This window comes from Jaculus jaculus, chromosome 9 (genome assembly GCF_020740685.1).
Source record: "Jaculus jaculus isolate mJacJac1 chromosome 9, mJacJac1.mat.Y.cur, whole genome shotgun sequence".
NCBI lineage: Eukaryota > Metazoa > Chordata > Mammalia > Rodentia > Dipodidae > Jaculus > Jaculus jaculus.
In genome coordinates, this window is record NC_059110.1 from 2,722,918 (window position 1) to 2,743,330 (window position 20,413).

Here is a 20,413-nt window from a genome sequence, read left to right on the forward strand (position 1 = left end):
CACCTCCAAGACACCTGTGAGAAGTTCAGCCTCTCCTCTTGTCAGTCTTGTATGACATATTTGCTCCCTGCCAACCAGTCGTTCATCCTCCTGTTCACCTGAGGGTGAACTTGAAGCCGCAGAGTGAGTCCCCCACAGCCATGCTTGAACAGGTCTTGCAGAGCTCAGGAAATCCACAATGGGGGAAATCGCTCCTTTCCTGCGCCTGCCTGGCTGAGGCAGCTGTGACTGCCCAGGTGTCCTTGAAGAGCCGGGCGCTGGAGCCTGTGCACAGAGCTGTGCCTGCTGCGGGGGAGGGGGAGGGGGACTGGGACGGTAATGACTTCATTTTTTTTTTTTTTTTTTAATTTAATGGTTGCCTCCCTACACACAGCAAATGCTGAACCCTGCCCCCTAGCGAGGCCTCCCGAAGTTCCCAGAAGCCTTTTGCCTGTGTCAAGTGGGCATGGCGGAGGTGCTGTGAAGAGTATTGAGTAACTTCAGAAGGCAGCAGGCAGCCTACACCTGTCGTTACTGCAGTCACCTTCGGGTTGGTCCAAAACACCTGACCAGAAACAGCTACTGGGAGACAAGGCGTTTATTTTGGCTTAGTCTCCAGGGGAAGCTCCATGGTGGCAGGGGAAAGGATGGCATGAGCAGAGACTGGGCATTACTTTTGCCACAGCAGGTGGGAAACAGCAGCAGGAGAGTGAGCTGAGTTCCGACAAGGAGGAGCTGGTTGGACACCCCTAAGCCTGCCCCCAACAACACGCCTCTCCAGCAAGACTCCACTTCCCAAATTGCCATCATCTGGGGACCAAGCACCCAAAATGCGTTTATAGGGGCATCTGATTCAAACCACCATAATGTGATCAACACTTATCCAAAAATGTTCGTCCTATGTGTGTTTGCCATTTGAAAATCAAACCCTCGGCACCCCCCAAAATGGTTTCATGAGTTTCCGCCTTTATTTTTTATTTTTTATTTTATGTTCTCTAACACACACACATACCCAATGTGCATACACGCAAACACACACACACACACAGTGTCATTCCTCTCTGGTTCACTTCTGTCTCATAAAATGTGAACTCTGCTGTTACCCACAGACTCCCCTGGTGTCCCCCCAAGTGCCAATGCTCATCACTTGTTCCGAGGATTTAGTTTTGTGGCCTCCAGTCTGGTCCAGGAGCCCTCACAACAAGACCTACCAAAGGCCCCAGTTCATCCAATTGTACAGGTAACTTATTTTCCCAGGGGCTGGGTGAGGGGTGTGGTTGGGTCCTGGCCCTGGAGACCCTATGGACTTAAGCGCCATGAGGTGCTAGGTGTCAGATGGGTGGACATTGGTCACCTCAGTACTTCTTATCCAGGACGGATCAATGTCAGGCGCCTTCCTCCTCCTCTGTTGTTACTGAGTGTTGCTATGGGGATCCACTGGCAGGCTGAGCCCCTATACTTCTCACCTTCAAGATGAAAAGGGCTCTGAGGAAAGTGTCACTGTGGGTATCTGTGCCAGGGGCCCTTTGTGTGATACTTGGTGACTTCCCTGTGTGGGTCAAGCAGTACCCCAAAACAGTTTGATTTGTGGGTGCCATGTCTGTGGGACGTCAATGTAGATGACATTGTTTTATGAAGTTTTCCATCGCAGAAATGTAATTAGAGTACAAAGAACTCTACAAAAGCATTTTGGGGCTGGATAGATGGCTTAGCAGTTAAGCTGCTTGCCTGTGAAACCTGAAGGCCAGGGTTTGACTCTTCAGGGCCACCGTAAGCCAGGCGTGCAGGGTGACACAAGTGCGCACACGCATCTGGAGTTCCACTGCAGTGGACGGAGGCCCGGGCACGCCAGCTCTCCCTCTCCCTCTCCCTCTCTCTCATAAAAAAAAAATTACAAAAAAAGAAAGCATTTAAGAGCAAACTCATCTGAGACATAGTGTATTCATTCAGGGTAGGTTAAATGTCATTGGATGTCTCTCCTATGGCCTTTTGGATCCATGATGTGGCTCCTACTGGGCTTTTGCTCTCAGACCGGGTGGATAGGGAGGCTGTAGGTGTAAGGCAGTGGCAGACTATGACTTGGCTGTCTTGGGGTCAAACTGCCAAGTTGGTGTTCCTGTCTTGCCCTGACTTGGCAAGAGCTTCTGCCTTTCTTAATTTCTGATCCCTTCTCATTTCTATGGATGTTTGGGAAAACGATATCTGGGCAGTGGGCACAGGGTGCCCTGCTGTCTAGATATGAAAAGTCGTGGCCTAAGTTGGGATTTAGATCTAGAAACTTAACAGGACAGCTCTGTGATCTTGAGCAAGGAATCCCTTCATTTCTGAGCCTTGGTGTCCTCCAGTTCACGGGTTCCCGAGACCTGCCCCAGTTCTAAGCACCTGCGGTGCTGTGCACCTGTGTGAAAGCAAGTACTAACAACCTCCTGTGTTGGCCTCTGCAGCAGCTCCACGGGAACAATGTCCACTTCACGGACGGGTATGAGATCAAGGAGGACATCGGGGTGGGCTCCTACTCCGTGTGCAAGCGGTGTGTCCACAAAGCCACCAATGCAGAGTATGCTGTGAAGGTACGATGGGACCACCCGGGGGCCACGTGGAAGCAGGAAGGATGCAGGCCTCTCAGCAGGAAGGTGGGAGGCTGAACAAGTCCACTACTGTCCAAGCTCTGACGTGGTGGACTTCAGTGTGCTCCAGAGTGGGGTGACTCACTGAAAAAAATGGTTTGGGGCCAGGCATGGTGACGCACGCCTTTAATCCCAGCACTCAGGAGGCAGAAGTAGGAGGATGGCTGTAAGTTCAAGGCCACCCTGAGACTACATAGTGAATTCCAGGTCACCGCGGGCTACAGCAAGACCCTATCTCAACAAAAAAGAAAGAAAAGTGGTTTGGGGGATATCAGTAAATAGTTTCCTCTGGCCACCCCTCTGCTCACCCTGGGGGAGTGTGCAGGAGCTCTGTGTTCTGTTCGGACCAGAGAATTGCATCTCTACTTTGACACGTTTCCCAGTGCTTTGTGAGCATGCAGGGGTGTCAGGATGTCACTGTGTGGGTCACTTTTCACAGAAATTCCTCAGACTGTGCGTGGGTGGCAGGCGGCAGTCCTAGAAACAAACACCCTTGCCAGCAAGTGCAGAGAAACAAGTCCATTGTGTGGCCAGCACAGCAGCCCTGCTGTGCTTCTAGAAACAGCCTGCTGCTGGTCAGCATGGTTCCGTGCCCTGCAAATAAGCCCCATTGACAAGGGCGGTGGCGTGTTCTCTTCTGGTCTCCCCATAGCCACCCCTCACGCAGGGGCTGCATCTGAAGTCAGCTTTGTTAAGGGGCTTATGACTGCACCCCGCAGTCCTGGAGGCTGACCCCGTGCAAACTCGGACACAGCTTTCCAACCCTGCCCCCACCCCACAGGAAGAGAAGCTGGGTGCGATACTTAGAGCCAGGCTTTCCCGGTCCGATACCAGGCCCCGAAGCTCCCTGGACACATTGGCAAGTGGCCGTGCCATTCTGGCAGTGCGTCCTTGGCAGGAGCAAACCTGCGAAGAGCCGTGGCTGCTGAGAGCGATGCAGCGTGGGGGTTATGTCCCCAGAACCCAAAGCTGCTTCAGAGTGTGTCCGCCCCCGCGAGGAGCAGGACAGTAAGGCCGCTTCTCCGAGGGTTGAGCAGTTGTTTGGGCTTCCTTCAGAAGTGACAAGCCAGCAATTTTGTGGCAAAAATGTAAGGTGGCCCATTAGTCACCCAGACTGCTTTTAGGGTTTTCATCACTATTTCATCTCATTTCCACATGTTCCAGGAAGAATGTAATGGAAATGTTGTGAGCTTTGGTTTTTTTTGTTTTTTTTTTTAGCAGTTCTGTGCCTTCCGTGCTAGTTAGAGCTCTGCCCCTGCGCCCCACCCCAGTGGCTTCCCTGTGGTCTCTTCCTGGTCTGTGAGCAGCAGCTCCACCCGTGAGGGACGGGCTAAGAAAGAACGTGTGACAAAGCACTTTAATGTGACATGGAGCTGGGCATGGCTGTGATCTTAGCTCTATCAGTGTCCCCTAACACTGTTACTTGAGTCAGTATATGTACACGCGTTTCAACTATTCTATAGAAAGGCTGTCTTGTAGGCTGGGGAGATGGCTCAGTGGGGAAAGTTACTGCCTCCCAAGCTTGAGGACCTGAGTTCTGTGCCCGGAACCCATGTGAAAATGCTAAGTGTGGTGGTGTGTGCTTGTCATCCCAGCACTGGGGAGGTGGAGGCAGGAGGGTTGCTGGGGCTTGGTGGCCAGCTAGTTTAGCCTAACTGATGAGCTCCAAGCCAGTGAAAGACCCTGTCTCAAAGAATGTGCACCCCACCCCTAAAATGACACACGTGCTTGTCCTTGGCTTCCATAAGCACACACATCTGTCACCCACAGACATGAGCATGCACACTGGTGCACACGGATTTACAAAAGGAACGCTGACTTAGGTCACAAACCTCAGCGTCTCACTGACCTGCCACAGGTACACCTTCGCGAGTTCTCCGCGAACATGGGCTCATCACAGGGTGTGCGAGCGTACACAAAGCACCAGCCTTGCCATCTTAGCCTTGTTTGCGAACTGTTGCTGTCAGTGATGAATGCACGGGATGCCCAGCACCCCTGACAAAGCTACCGGGAGCAGGAGTGGCCCTCGGCGGCATGCAGACTCCTCCGGACCGTGCTGTGCTGGCACTCTCGGGGAAGGGCGACATACCTCACTCACAGCCTCCCAAACCATGGGGGCTGTCGTGGATCCACACGGTAGTCACGTCATCATCCCCAAGGGAGCAGGGACCTCACAGAGGGACCCACATGCCTAGGATGCCCAGCTAGCAAAGAGGGTACTGAGGACCCCCCTCCCACATCAGATCCAAGTGCCCAACCACCTCTGCCTTCCAGTATGAATAATGAGCCTTAATGGTCCCTTCCCGCTGGACTTTGGTGGTGGATCTCTGGCAGGCATCCTAGATGCCCAGCCTGGGAAGGGCGCGATTATCACGATCCCAGCCTCCTCACTAGCTTCCCTCACACAGTCATCTCCTTAAACCAGGCTCTGAGCTGCTCCCAGAACACAGGGCTCCTTTCATCCCTGTGCCAGCTCGTGCAGGTGACCATCTACTCCGCATCCTCTGCACACACATTGAGGGTCTCTTCGTCCATGAGGTCTCCAGACTTCCCCTGTCATTTGCCCCCTGCACCCGTATCATCTTTCTTACAGTATTTGTCATGTGGCCTAATAGTGGTGTGTGGACTGCTATGTCCACAGCCCTGCTGGCTGTCAGCCCCAGGACGCAGGGCGTGGGCGTGGGTTTTTCTGCAGGCGAGCAGCTCAAGAAAGTTGGACACATGCTGGGAGTCACCTGGACTCTCACAGACAGAGGCTGTCTGTGGTCACGTGGTTAATTTTATAATCAGCAGTTACAGAAAGCAGCTGGGCATGGTGGCACACGCCTTTAATCCCAGCACTTGGGAGGCAGAGGTAGGAGGGTCACCGTGAGTTCAAGGCCACCCTGGGATTACATAGTGAATTCCAGGTCAGGTGCTGGAGTGAGACCCTACCTCAAACTCCCCTCCAAAAAAAAACAAGAAAAGATTCAATAAAGCACTGTGGGTCACCTGACTCCCCACATTCATTGCTCAGGAAGACAGCTTGCTTTGTATCCTTGTACATTTTTAATTGTGGCACATTCCAGGCCCAGAGGTCCCAGGTGAGCCACAGCTCTGCTGCCAGGAAACTCACAGGTCAGCAGTTCACACTGATCACAGCACCAGAAACTGCAGCAAAAACAGGACCATAAGAACCTGGAGTTGGGCTGAAGACATGGCTTAGCCATTGAGGCATTTGTGAAGCTTTAGGACCCCAGTTCAATTCCCCAACACCCACATAAGTAGTGCATGCAGCTGGAGTTCGCAGTGCCTACAGGCCCTGGTGCACCCAGTGTCTGTCTCTGTCTGCCTCTCTCTCACTCTCTCTGTCTCTCAAATAAATAAATGAATAAATAAATAACTTTGTATATATAAAAGAAGAACCTGAAGATGAGCCAGGCGTGGTGATACATGCATTTAGCCCCAGCACTTGGAAGGCAGAGGTAAGAGGATCTTTGTGAGTTTGAGGCCAACCTAAGACTACAGAGTGAGTTTCAGGTCAGCCTGAGCTAGAGTGAGATCCTACCTCAAAAAAAAAAAATTAAAGAATCTGAATTCAAATGAAACTTACTCTCTTTTTAGCACTTACTCGTCCCATTTAATTAAGAATGTGTGATCCCCTCCTCCCTAGCAGTCCCATCCGTCTGGTGGCGGAGAACTCTGAGGGACACAGGTGGGCATTGTGAGCAGCGGCCACATTTTTCTCAAGCGGCAGCTTCTCCGCCTCCACAGCAGCACGCTGCTGTTAGGAAGGCCCTTGGATGGCCTGTGCCCTAGGCTCGCGGAAGAATAAAGATCTTAAGTTATGCCACAGCGTGTCTTACCCCTCTTCACTGCCTCACGGCAGTCCATGTGGCTGCCTCAGGCAGGACAGGGTGGTACTTGCTCCCCCACGGGAGCTGGGATTCGAGTTCACATCAGGCTTTCTGTGTAGAGCACCACTACACATCTGTGCTCATTCTCATACTGCGTGTGTAATCAGCCAACCAGACAGGACATGGAATTAGCCACTCGGCCTGGATATGGCTTATTTTTAGAAGGACTGATTGGCATGGAAATTTTAATTTTTTCTACCAAGAAAACACTAGAGTTCTTTCTCTGTGTCATTTGTTTAAATTAACTTTACAGGAGAAAGTGTAGTAGGTTTTTCAAGCAATTACATGCTGTACTGCCTTGCTCCCTTCATATGATTCTTTCTCCAAGTCAGAGGAAGCGCCCCACCCAGGGCACACGGCCTACTTGCCCCCTTGCTTGCTCGGCTGCCTCTGCACTGCCTCCTGCAAGTATGCAGTGCCTGGGAAGGGAGGGCTTCCAGTGGCGGGGTGGGGAAACCCAAGGCACCACAGAACAAGGCAGAAAAGTGGAAGAAGCACATCAGTGGCAGCAGAGGTGGCTCGTTGCTAGGGTCAGCCACCAGGAATGACATGGCCCTTGACACAGACCTGTGAGCTTCACCCACTAAGAAAAGCCATTGTCGAGTGGGAAAGCTGGCTGAGCATAGGTTTGATTCTCCAGTACCCACGAAAATGCAGATGCACAAAGTGGCACATGCATCTGAAGTTTGTTTGCAGTAGCTAGAGGCCCTGGCATGCCCATTCTATCTATCTACTCTCTGTCTCTGATTGCAAATAAATAAATGAAAAAAATCTGAACCAGAGCTATCATCTCGCATCAGCCATCGTCGAAGCCACATGGCTCCAGAGATGTGCAATGTCACCACTCAGCATCTCTGAGGAGTGGACACAGGGTTTTCTCCTCTCCCACGCTGCCACAGCGCCCATCTGTCACAGCAGGGACCAGCTACCCACGGGGCAGGGTCCTGTCTGGCAGGGGCCCTTCCTTCACAGCTGCCACCTAATGTGAATGAGGGAATGAGGTAGAGAGAGCTAACCCTGTCGCTGCCCACTGCCACCAGCCTGGTGCCTGGAGAGAGGGCCGTGTTCCCACGCACAGTTACCAGAACTCCCTGCCTCCGTGCTGAGGCACAGTGCAGACTGTAATATGATGATTCTGCTCTCAGAGTAAAGAGCTCGCTGCCCAGGCTATAGTTGGCAAGTACACCAATCTGAGAAGCCCGCCTCACAGAGAAACTACAGACAGCCACCTGGCCATTCATCCCGTATGTTTCTGTGCATGCATACGTGTGTGTGTGTGTGCACGTTCCTGTGTGTGCACATGCACATGCACGCACGTGTGTGGAGGCCAGAGGCCAGCCTGGTCATTCCTTCTCCCCATCCCTGAGTGGCCCTGTCACTGGTGTTCTTAGCCCTTGTGAGCAGCACCAGCGTTCTCTGAAAGCTGCCTGGCCCTTGTTTGGGGCCTCCGGTGCAGTGTTTAGAAGTGTGTTCTTACCACTAATGGAGCAAGGGTCTCCATCTTCCTTTCCCCTGTGGCCACCTAAGAGAACATCTGGTGTTTTGCGGGTTCCAACAAACAACTGGAGGATATTCAAAGGCTTAGATGTTATATTTATGATATAATAAAAAGCAACATGAATGTCCAAGTAGGCATCATATCACAGACTACCAAGAGCTGCCTTGATGTGCACCTCCTGTTTGCACTGGCACATTTTTTTTTTTTTTTGCAAGCCCAACAAACCTTTTTCTTTTTTTTAGGCAAGAGAGTGAACGCTAGAGAGAAAGAGAGAGAGAATTAGCATGCCAGGGCCTTTGGGCACTGTAATCAAACTCCAGACACACGCACCACCTTGTTCACAAGCGCCACCTTGCGTGCTTGTGTCGCTGTGTGCATCTGGCTTCTGTGGGACCCGGAGAGTTGAACATGGGTCCCTAGGCTTCACAGGCAAGCATCTCCAGCCCCACATTGACTTCTTATCACAATCTGAAAGTGCTAATCGGGTGTCAGATCTCGGTGAATTTCTTTTAAAACTAATCTGTTGACAAATGCTTATGGTTGTACATCAGAATTTTTCTTATAACTTACAGCAAAACAGCATGTAGTAATAAAATTCATAGCTCTAGGTATTTATTGTGATAGCCAGTATTCTCCCTTGCAATTTTTTGAATATTCACATGGTTCAGAATTGAGAAAAGACACATGGAAAAACCTTTGTGTCTCCAGGGCAGAGTCCTCCCCCCTCCCCACTGCCCTTCCCCTACCTCTAAGAAAGCCACCGTTATTAATATCCTCTTTCTCTCCCATGATTGATTATGCACACACAAGGAAATGCATGTATCTGTTCACGTTCCTTTCCTGTTTTTAGAACTGACAGGATAGGCTACACCTGCGACGCATCCGTGTCCTTCCATCCTGAAGAGCGTTCCTGGCTGTAGACCAAAGGCTCCTGTTGTGTATCCTGCCTCCCGCTCCTCTGTGAGGAGACAGGGGTGATGTCAGGAGTGCCACTTCATGGAGCTGCTGGGCAGCTTGAACGCATTGCTAAGCAAAGACCCCAGCAGGGATGTGCACGCACAGCCATGAGAGCGCAGAAGCGTTCAGAGCAGGTGGAAGTGACGTGCAGGGTACCACTGAGCAGTGGGGAAGGCGCGTCGCACAACCTCAGTTCTCCCTGAGCACATGCTGCGTGCGTGCCGTCCTTCTCACGTACACAGATGCCACCGTGACCCCACAGAAGCGGAGGCAAGGGCTTAAGAAGGCACCTGCTCAGGCCTGAGCCGCCAGGCACCACCCCTGCTTCAGATGCACGCTTCGTTTCATGATGCCCGGCCATCCATTTTCCTAGAGTTAAACATTTTGCTCTGTTTTCCTAAGGCATCAGACACAAATGCTGGCCAGTGGCAGGAGCTGCGACAAGAAAGGGCTTCTGTGTGTCTCAGCTCAGTCCCCAGCATCTCTGAGAATGAGGCTCTGTGCCTCGCTGTGGCAAGCCTGCAGCTCACAGGACAAAGCCAAGGTGCTTGGGGGCTGGTGGCCCATCTGGAAGGAGCAAAGGCCTAGCTCAGGCTGCCCCACCCAGAGCTCTACCGTCGAAACAGGCTCTGTTCCTTGCCGGTGCTGAGATGGGCTCCCCACGCCACTTATGATAGTGCAACTGGTGTTTGAAAGCTGTGCCCTTCTCTTTTTGTGGCACTCGAGATTGAACCTGGGGTCTTATTTGTCCACCACTAAAGGACGTCCCTATCCCTCCTTTTAACTTTCTACTTTGAACCAGTGCTGCTCTAAGTTGCCCAGGCAGGCCTTGAAATTGAGACGTTACTGCCTCTGTCTCCACAGTAGCTGGGATAGCAAGTTTGTATCACCACTTCCTTTTGTAAAATGTAACTGTTACACTAGCTGGAGCAGAAGCCTAGCCCAGAATTTCTGGCAGTTTGAGTGATCTTGGCTGAGACAGGCTGGATGGGCAGGGAGGCTGTGCTGAGGCTGCCTGGAGCATCTGAAAGGGTTTGGTGAGCACTGTCTACAAGCCCAGCTGCTAACCTCTCACTGTCACATTCTGTTTGTTCCAGATCATCGATAAGAGTAAAAGAGACCCCTCGGAAGAGATCGAAATTCTCCTGCGGTACGGCCAGCACCCTAATATCATCACCCTCAAAGATGTAAGTGGTCTTCGGGCAGAAGCGTTTGGCTGATGCAAAAACACCAACTACCATTTACTCAGTGCAGGACCTCTGTGCATCGGCTGTGTTCAAGGTGCCCAGCATTGCGGGTCACTGAGGCCTTGGTGACTAGCCATCCCAATTTGTTCAGCTTATGCATTTCCCCTTGCACAGCCCCCAGCCCTGCCCAGCACACGCGAGATGCTAGCATAAAAAGGGAAGGTCTTGCTCTAGCCCAGGCTGACCTGGAATTCATTATATAGTCTCTGGGGGCTGCAAACTCATGGTGATCCTCCTTCCTACCTCCACCTCCCAAGTGCTGGGATTAAAGGCACACACCACCATGCCTGGCTCTATGATTATTTTTTATGAGAGAGAGAAAATTGCCACTCCAGGGCCTCCAGCCACTGCAGTCGAACTCCAGACACATGGGCCACCTGGTGCACATGCGGCCTTGTGCACTTGCGTCACCTTTTGAGGCTGGCTTACGTGGGACCTGGAGAGTCGAACATTGGTCCTTAGGCTTCACAGGCAAGCCTTCACAGACAACCTTAACCACTACGCCATCTCTCAAGCTCACAGTTTGCATTTTTAATGGAATTCATGAGTGTAAAGCTCATGGGATGACAGCTGTCTTTCATTCACCTCTCTGGGATGAAAACCCAGCTCTGATAAGGGGATCACCTCTGCCCCTGCACGCCCGGCTCCTGGAACCCGGCCACTAAGGCGAGGGTTGCGGAGCAGCACGTCCCATCCGAGGCTGGCTAGAGATGCAGGGCCAGGCCCTTCCCTCGTGTGCAGAGTCACAGCAAACACTGTGACAGGAGCTCTGGATTAGTGCACACTAACCATTGAGAACTATGACCCAGGGGACTTCTGTAGTTGCTGTCACGTGTTCACTGCCCAGAGCATCGCCGTAGAACTCATGGCAGCTGAGCCCTGAGCACCCTGCCCAGCTTGCTCACCCCTCCTAAGGACAGAGCGCCAGAGCTGTTTTCTTCCCACGAAGAGCCACTCTGGCGTGACCAGGACGGTGGTCTCGCATTTACCACAGACGACTTGCTCAGATCCCAAACTCTGTCCTTAGCTTCTTCTCCCTAGGCCCCTTTGAAAGTCTTCGCTTTGTCACAGTGGCCTGGAGAGGGCAGCTGTGGCGGCGTTTGGGTCCCTGTGGACTCACTCACCTCCCCTCCAACTCCAGGTCTATGACGACGGCAAGTATGTGTACCTGGTGATGGAGCTGATGCGAGGGGGGGAGCTGCTGGACCGCATCCTCCGGCAGCGGTGCTTCTCGGAGCGGGAGGCCAGTGACGTGCTGTGCACCATCGCCAGGACCATGGACTACCTGCACTCGCAGGGGGTAAGGCCTGTGCCAGGCGCTGGAGCAGCCTACAGGCGCAGCAAGAAGCTCAGCAGAGAGGGATGCCCAAGACCATGGAGGGGTCGTGCAGTCGATTCAGAGGCGGACTCTGACAGTCCTTGAGTGCCTTGGGGACCAAAGTCTCCCGTCTTCCGTCACCTTGCTCTGGGCGTCTGCGGTTTATTGCCAGCACGTTTCCCTTTAACGTCTCCCCACAGGCCCCTCAGTGTACTGCAGCCACACAGTGGAGATGTTCAGGTCCCGAGCCATAGGAAGGCGCACGCAATAGCGTCTGTACAGTGACCCTCTGTTCCCTCAGAAGATGTCACTTTGCGCCCTAAATAGCCTCTTTGCTTTGAGGTATTGCTGCCGCTCTGTGGTGACAGCTGCCACAGTCCTTGTGGGGCCCACCTGGAGCACCTTCGTCTTGAGAAAGGTGTGGGCACAGCCAGTGCAGCCCTGAGCCAGTTGTCACGAGTCAGGGTGCCCGTGCGGCACTGGTGCGCCCGGCACACGAGACAGCAGCAAGTACACGCTGGCTCACAAGCACCTGTGGCAGCAGACCCAGACTTCTGCCCCCAGCACCCACTGCAGCAGGCCTCGCGCCTGGCGGTGCGTCCTGACACTGACGGGGCTGGTGGTGCCCACCGGGTGACGTGAGCTGTGGGGACCTTACTACAGGGAGCTCGCTGAGACAGGCCCTTCTGTGGGAAGGTCCAGCACCTGCTCCCTGCTCTTGAATGGACACGTTTCACTTACATATCCCTTCACCATGAGCACAGCCTGTGTGAGTGCTTGGATTTGAGAGACAGAGAGGGAGCGGGGTCAGGGCAGCCCCTCTTCCAGAGTGGCCCTGGCCTCCTCCTGTCTCCCACTCAGCCTTGCCTAATGCTTCCTGCCCTCCAGGTTGTCCACCGCGACCTGAAGCCGAGTAACATTCTGTACATGGACGAGTCTGGAAACCCCGAATCCATCCGCATCTGTGACTTTGGGTTTGCCAAGCAGCTGCGAGCTGAGAACGGGCTGCTCATGACTCCCTGCTACACAGCAAACTTTGTGGCCCCTGAGGTAGGGCCCCCTAAGCCTAGGGAGCGCCTTGTCTCTCACGTCTAAAGTGACCAGGGAGCTGGGGCCTGAGTGTGGGGCTCAGCGGCTCAGCAGTGGCATCAGGAGATGGAGAGAGAGGACGCCCTCACACTCTGATGTGACGTGCCCGGGGATGGTGCGGTTTGTTCCAACAGAGAGACGGAGGTGTGCCGGTGTGGAGCTGCAGTCAGGCCCGTCAGCCAGGGCGTTAGGCTCCCTCATATCTGAAAGGACACTGAACGCTGCTCTCCTGATGCCACATGCGTGACTCCTGTCCGTCTGCATTCCTGACTTTGCCTGTCGCCCCTTGCAGGTCCTGAAGCGACAAGGCTACGATGCGGCATGTGACATCTGGAGCTTGGGGATCCTGCTGTACACCATGCTGGCCGGGTAATGGACAGCGGTGGGGGGGTGCCCCTGTAGCAAGCCCGATCTTCAGCACCAGGCCTCCAGAGATGTTCTCTCTGATATCGGCAACCGTGGGGTGGGGTGGGGGTCAGTGTTCACAGACTTATGGCAAGGTAGCAGAATAGCAAGTTCAAGGGGATGGGAGTGGCTCAGTCAGCCCCCCATAAGCAGGAAGACCTAAGGTTGAGTTCTGGGACCCACAGAAAATTTACGACAGGTGCTGTGCACCTGCCATCCAGCACTGGGGAGGCAGAAACAGTGTGGGCCCCTGGGCTTGCTGGCCACAGTTGAGCCTAATTGGTGATTCAGAGACCCCGTCTCAGAAAAGGTGGATGATGCCTGAGGAAGATTCTTTTTTATTTTTCAACTTTTTATTAACAACTTCCATGATTGTAAACAATATCCCATGGTAATGCCCTCCGTCCGTCCCCCATTTTCCCCTTTGAAACTCCATTCTCCATCATATCCCCTCCCCCCTCAATCAGTCTCTCTGTTATTTTGATGTCATGATCTTTTCTGAGGAAGATTCTTGACATGTTCCTTTGGCCTCCATGTGCACACACTCTTGCACACACATACACACATGTACAACAAAAGAACAAGGATAAAGGAGTTAGTCATGTGTTTTCTGTAAACCCATTAAAAAACACCCAAGCCTCCTGCCAACTTGCATTGCCTCCACTGCCCGAGTCATTCTCCTGAGAGGAATGGCGCCGGAGCCGTGGGTCATCCTCCTGAGCCAGTCAGCATCCAGGAGAGCCTCGGGGTTAACAGCCTTCTGAAAGGTGGCCTCCATCGTGGCTGTCATTGGGTCAAAAGCACTTGGACCTTTCCATGGAGACGTGGCTCTTGGTGTGACAGCAAGAGTCCTGTTCTGCCGTGTGGACACTCAGTTCCCACTGAGCTCCGCTTCACTAGCTCAGGTCCTGGAACGAACCGCTTCCAGTGTCTGCCTCCTTCTGCCCCCTGTGAGTGAGGAGGTGCCTCTCCAAGGCCCTTTTGCCAGGAAAGGCCTGGTCCAAGATCTGTACATTCCTAGTATTTTCTGTTTAATTAAATTCTTGAGTGGTGCCTGGATCATGCACTCTGCTTGCCCTCTCACAAGGAACGAGGTGGGCTGCCTTCAGAGTGTCTGGTGGTCATTATGTAATATCAACCGCAGGAGTGAGCCCGCTGCACGCCAGAGCTGGGCTTTGACAACTGGTGATGAAGGAGGACATGAGCCCTTCCTGCTGCCACGCTGCCAGGTGTTGGTCAGCCGGCTGTCCCTCCAGTGTCCACACTGCCACCACGGTGCCGTGGGTCCTTCCTGGGAAGTGTGTGTTGGACATGCATGGCTGTGTCACAGGCGTGCAGCGCTCCTCTCTCACCCTCCTAGAGCTCAGCAGGAGCTGTCTGCCATTTCCTGTGCACCTGTGCAGGTGACTGTTGAGGCTTCCTATATGTATGTTTTTATGCCTATTTTTCAATTGAGGCTCAAGGAATTAACCCTCAGACTTCAAACCTCAAGCTCTCATCCATTGTGCCATTCTGTCACCATGGAAACCAAGTCCCCAGGCAACCTGTACCATCCTGTCACCAGTGTGACTCCAAAGGACCCAGAAAAGATACACTTTGGGGTTTGAAGGACTTTCTTTGTCTGTCTTACTGACCGCAGGCACTGGCCAGGTGGTGAGAAAAGTGACATAGCACCGGGAGACACATCATGCCTTACTGTGAGCCCAGAGCTCAGAATACCAAGAAAGGAACGCTTGCTGCTGCTGCTGCTGCTGCTGTTTGGAGGCATGGCCTCACTCTAGCCCAGGCTGACCTGGAACTCACTCTGTAGCCCAGGCTGGTCTTAAACTCACAGCCATCCTTCCAAGTGCTGGGATGACTGGTGTGACCTGTTTCTTTAGGCAGCCATGTTTCTTTAACATCGAAGTGCCAATAGGGAGTTGTTATGTAGATTACAAATTCTCTGTCCACACAGGTTCACCCCCTTTGCCAACGGACCAGATGACACGCCTGAGGAGATCCTGGCGAGGATCGGCAGTGGGCAGTACGCCCTCTCCGGGGGAAACTGGGACTCCGTATCGGATGCGGCAAAGGTGACTGAGTGCACTTCGGCCATTTTTGCTGCCTGGGCATGGAGACTTGATAGTGGCTGCATTATTTGTGAGAAAGCTGGAGGCGCCTTACATACAAATACTGCAGATACCTTACATCATAACGATTTTTAAGCATCGCAGCTAAAAACATGTAGTAGCAAAAATTTACCTTTCCATTGATGCTTTGTGGGAAATTTTTACTTTATTTACGTATTTATTTATTTATGAGAGAAGGACAGGAAAGGAACGAAGGAGCGAGGGAGAGAGAGAGAGAGGAGAGAATGAGAATGGGCACACCAGGGCCTATACCCACTACAAATGAACTCCAGATCATATGTCACCTTGTGCATCTGGCTTACATGGGTCCTGGGGAATCAAACCTGGGTCTTTAGGCTTTGCAGGCAAGCATCTTAACCACTGAGCCATCCCTCCAGCCCCAATTTTTTATAGACATATTCTCACTCTAGCCCAGGCTGCCCTGGAACTCACTCTGAAGCCTCAAACCCATATCTCTCCTCCTGCCTCCACCTCCTGAAAACTGGGATTATAGGTTTGAACCACCATGCCAGCCGTCATTTTGCAAAACTTTACCTTTCCCATGATCTTCTGCAGCAGTGCTGTCCAGGGAAACAGAGCCAGTAGGAATGCACACACCAGCGTAGATGTGGACCCTGGAAAACAGACATACTTACAATGAGAGAGGGGTGGTATGTGCATGGCATGTCTGGGGAACCAGGGAAGGAGAGCTGCACTTTAACCCAGAGCCCCCAAATGGCCTCTTCTTGAGAGCTACTGCCAGGCGATGCCGTGAATGTCCCTGACTGGCCAAGCCGAGGCCTGGGACAGAGCTGTATTTGCTGCCTCCCGGGACCTCACCAGCTCTTCCTGCCCCTGCACAGCCCCTGCTACTGACATACTGTCCCATCCCTCATCTTTCTGTCCTTTTTCTTTCTCTCTCTCACCACCCAACAGAACCTCCATCTGCCAATTCCAGGCAAACCTGTGGGTAGTGTGTCTTTATTTTTTTTTAATTTTTTTTTGTTCATTTTTATCTATTTGAGAGTGACAGACAGAGAGAAGAGGCAGGTAGAGAGAGAGAATGGGTGCGCCAGGGCTTCCAGCCACTACAAACGAACTCCAGACGCATGTGCCCCCTTGTGCATCTGGCTAACGTGGGTCCTGGGAAATGAAGCCTCGAACTGGGGTCCTTAGGCTTCACAGGCAAGCACTTAACCGCTAAGCCATGTCTCCAGTCCTTATTTATTTATTTTTTAGGTAGGATCTCTAGTCCAGGCAGGCCTGGAACTCACATAGTCTCAAGCTGTCCTCAAACTCACAGCAGTCCTCCTACCTATTCTTCCTGAATGTCTTTATTTTTGTTTTCTGAGGTTTTTTGTAGTTTTGTGATGATGTTTTGAGGGCCCTGTGCATAGCAATCTAATTGCTAGCTTTCATCACTGTGACAAAATCCCTGACATCCCTGACAATTCAAAAGAGGAAGGATTTATTTGGCTCAGAGATTCAGAGGGTTCAGCCATGGTCACTTGGCCCCTGGGCTTAAGCAGAACAGCATAGTGGCAGGAGCAGACAGGAGAGAGGAGAGACTGGACTAGAGTGAGACCCTGCCTTGAAGAAAAAATAAAATAAAATAAAATTACTTGTCACTTAAGCATGAGGGCCTGGGAGGGCATAGGAGGGCCTGAGTTTGATTCCTCAGTGCACATGGAAAGAGCTGAGCGTGGTTATACACATGTGCAGCCCCAGGCCACAGTGGTGGAGACTGGAGGGTGCTGGGGCCACCAGCCGGAAGGGCAGCTCTGGGAGGAGGAGAGAACCCGGCTCAAGGAAGCACACAGCAGTGGAGAAGGAAAGTGCCAGACATTCTCCTTTGGCTGTCTCAAGAGCATGCATGGCACATGTACCTGCACACCCACATATGTACACTCCATATAACACTGCACACACACACACACAAACAAACAAACATAATTCATGTGCTCACAAGCATCCTAACACCCCGCTCCTCTCCCCTTGGGCCCCGCCGGCAGGACGTGGTGTCCAAGATGCTCCACGTGGACCCGCAGCAGCGCCTGACAGCTATGCAAGTGCTGGAGCACCCGTGGGCTGTCCACAGAGAGCGCTTGTCCCGGAACCAGCTGAGCCGGCAGGACGCCCACCTGGTGAAGGTGCTGTGTGGCCGAGGTCCCTGTGAGGGGTGCAGGAACACTCAGCCTGGAAGCTTAACACCCACTGTTGGTTAGAGGAAAGTGTAGCAAGCCAGAACGTCACCAGTTACACAGCAGTGTCCCTAAGAATCTGACTTTTATATACTTACAGTCCCACACAGAACTCACATGTGAGTGACCGCTTTCACGCAGGGGAGGGTGGCGTGGCAGGTACTTAGCTGTCCAGCCCCAAGTTCAAGAGCCCCCAGTTAACTGGGCGTGGAAGCGCACGCCTTTAATCCCAGCACACAGGAAGCAGAGGTGTGGGGATCACTGTGAGTTGGAGGCCACCCCTGAGACTCCATAGTGAACTGCAGGTCAGCCTGGGCTAGAGTGAGGCCCGACTTTGAAAAGATAAGCAGAGCCCTCAGTTGTAGACGGGGACCTACAGACAGCCCCTCCGTGGAGTGCCTGCCACGTTACAGCAGAGCAGCATTCCTCCCTCGGGCCGCACTGGGCAGACAGCCTTTCTCAGAGGTGTGTGGTGAACAGCTCTGTGCCAGCCTGTCCACTGAGGAGTGTTCTATGCTGGATCCACTCCAAGGACGTAGAGCTACACCAGGATTAGCCTGCTTTCCCCAGGTTAGCCCACGCTGCTCCAGCGTGCCAAAAGCTGAAAAGTGACTTGAGTTTCTGGGGACCTGGCTGGCCTCCCTCTCTGCAGTAAGGGTTCACAGAGCCTCACCCTGGGTCCCCGCAGTGCTAAATACTTATCCCCGTGTATCCCCGTGGCTCAAGCCTCGTCTGAAGTTGGTGTACTATGGAAGTAGCCATCATTGTGTGGGCCACGGGGACCCCCAGCACTATGACATGCATGCCGCCCACAGTACTCTGGGAACCCTGGAGGGAGACCCTCCTTCCCTGCTTAAGGGGGAGGGGTGTGTGTCTTTGCATGTTCCGTGACCCTGGCTCTCCATTCAGAAGTGGGGGCCGCCGTGCTCACCTGCCCTCCTCTTTGTCTTGCAGGGTGCCATGGCAGCCACGTACTTTGCTCTGAACAGGACCCCGCAGGCCCCGCGGCTGGAGCCCGTGCTGTCTTCCAGCCTGGCCCAGCGCAGAGGCATGAAGAGACTCACATCCACGAGGTTGTAGCGCCCAGCCACCGCTGCCCACCAGCCCCCGCCTGCCGCCCAGCGTCCTCTCGGGCTCGCAGACGCCAGACCGGTCTGCTCGTGGGCATCTGAGTGACCATGAGTCCAGCACAGAGGAAGCTCCGGCCTTGGCCACCTCTGTGTTTCTTTCACAGCCCTGGAGGGCATGCTGCCCAGGACGTCTGAGCTTGCCGTGCCGGCCTCGCCACCCGCTCTCCTCCTCGCCTCCCGAGCGAAACCAAATGAACTGGTCGCCTCGCTGTGCCCCGCGGGAGCCTCTCCGTGAGCTCTCTTGGGGCTTCGGATCCTTTGATATCGTGGCTCATGCTCCTAGCGGACCGCTTCCTTCCTGTTCTGAAGTCCGTACAATAGTCAGTGTCCTGGTCTAGGTGTCCTGTTACCACACCAAGAACAGAGGCCCCTCGGGGAACCTCAAAGCCCGTTGAGAAAGGGTAGATGCCCTCGGAGAGACCACATGACAGCCTCCAGCCTAGCTGCCTAGCCCCACCCAAAGTCCCCCAGAGTGTCCCTCATTGTCCTCTGGCTTAAGAGTGAAGTGTTGGTCGGTCTCTTCTCGCCAGGATGAAAGAGCGCAGCTCGTCAGAGCAGGCAGGTCTGCTCGCAGAGCCCTGTTTCACAAGGGTGTAGAGAAGAACCCCGGGAGGTTGCCAGGCAGAGCCGGTACCCACTGTGCTTACTGTCCCTGCCAAGGTGACACTGAGCTGCACTGCTGCCCCCTGGCCCTCTGGGGATTCTGCTGCTGACCAGGCATGCTGTCAGCCCTGTGCACGAGGTGGCAGTGTTGCCTGCAGGGAAATGGAGACATGGAGAAGTGGAGCTCCGTCGCTGCCCGGAGCCCTTCCTTGGCCCATCCGGGCAAAAGGACCTGTGAGCCCCGGTGCCTGGAAGAGGCAGGAGGGGCCAGGCACGTTATTCACCTTGCACTTTGTAGGAGCTGTGTTGTTTTGTGTTTCTGTCATGTAGATCTGTCTTAAGTTGGCAGCTCAGTGATGGTGTTTTCTAGTGTGTGTGGGCGGGGGTGGCCATGGCACTGGGCGTGCTGGCTCTGTGTACCTTGGGCGATAGAATCAAGTGGAACCTTTCCTGAGTGGCAGGCTCCGTCCAGTCTGACCCTGGAAGAGGGACACATGTTGTCTGGTCACCCTAGGGGATGCTGAGGACATTGTAGCAGGTCCCCACAGAGCACAGGTTCAGAACCCATCAGGCTCAGGAGAAGCTGCCCTGCCCCGTGTGGTGGGCAGCCTCTCTCAGTCACACGGGCTCGCACCAGGACCAGTGCTGTAGTCCTCATGCCCCTCCCATCCAGCTCTAGGGCTCTAGGCACCCCCCCCAAAAAAAAAAAAAAACAAGTCAGCACCCTTAGCTTTGTCTGATTGTTTCAGACTTTAAAATACAAGTTTACTTCACAAGCTTTAATTATTCTACAAAGCTTTTTGTTCTGAGAACCATACAGAAATGAAAGGTGGAGAGTGATCGTATGGCTGCTGTTAAGAGTGCCCATGGGGCATTTCCCCAAGGATGAAACCACTTCTGTCAATCATTTTTGGTTTCTAAGTCTGAATTGTTTTATCTCTTGTTAGAAGTCTAAAAGAAGGAAAAATGTGACAAGTCCTAAGGTCAGAGAATGGGTCCCTAATGTTGTCCCCTAGCTGCACACAGAACCCTCACATCCTCTTGGCCTCCCAGGCATGGACACATCCACCAGAAGCCCACACCTGCCTGGGTTGTTAGCACATTTGCCGGTGGCTTCAAGCCTGGGCGTTTTGAGCAGGAGAAACGAAGGCACTGCCGAGGGCTCGGGCACTGCGGCGAGCGAGGGCATAGCATGCGCCCTGTGCAGTCACCTCTGCGTTTGGTGATGCCAGCTTCCACGCTTTACACTCTGAACCCAGACTCACCAAAGGGATGGGAGGCCATCACACCAAGCTGTGTCCTGGAAGTGTGCGCGACGTGCGTCAGCAGAGCATGTCCATGTGGCCCTGCTCTGC

General features: G+C 53.3%; 1 protein-coding gene across 3 annotated transcripts in view; it reads left to right on the forward strand.

The window, feature by feature from the left end:
• The window catches only part of Rps6ka2 (ribosomal protein S6 kinase A2), a 293,522-nt gene extending 273,748 nt beyond the window's left edge, over positions 1 to 19,774 (forward strand). For all 3 annotated transcript variants that reach the window (XM_045157977.1, XM_045157978.1, XM_004651084.2), the window contains 9 exons: positions 1,089 to 1,219; positions 2,424 to 2,549; positions 10,055 to 10,144; positions 11,346 to 11,504; positions 12,411 to 12,572; positions 12,904 to 12,980; positions 14,971 to 15,088; positions 17,137 to 17,274; positions 18,280 to 19,774. In XM_045157977.1, coding sequence (XP_045013912.1) covers positions 1,089 to 1,219; positions 2,424 to 2,549; positions 10,055 to 10,144; positions 11,346 to 11,504; positions 12,411 to 12,572; positions 12,904 to 12,980; positions 14,971 to 15,088; positions 17,137 to 17,274; positions 18,280 to 18,405 — 1,127 coding nt within the window. In that variant the 3' untranslated portion in view covers positions 18,406 to 19,774. The remainder of the gene's footprint in view (positions 1 to 1,088; positions 1,220 to 2,423; positions 2,550 to 10,054; positions 10,145 to 11,345; positions 11,505 to 12,410; positions 12,573 to 12,903; positions 12,981 to 14,970; positions 15,089 to 17,136; positions 17,275 to 18,279) is intronic.
• Positions 19,775 to 20,413: the final 639 nt, after the last annotated feature.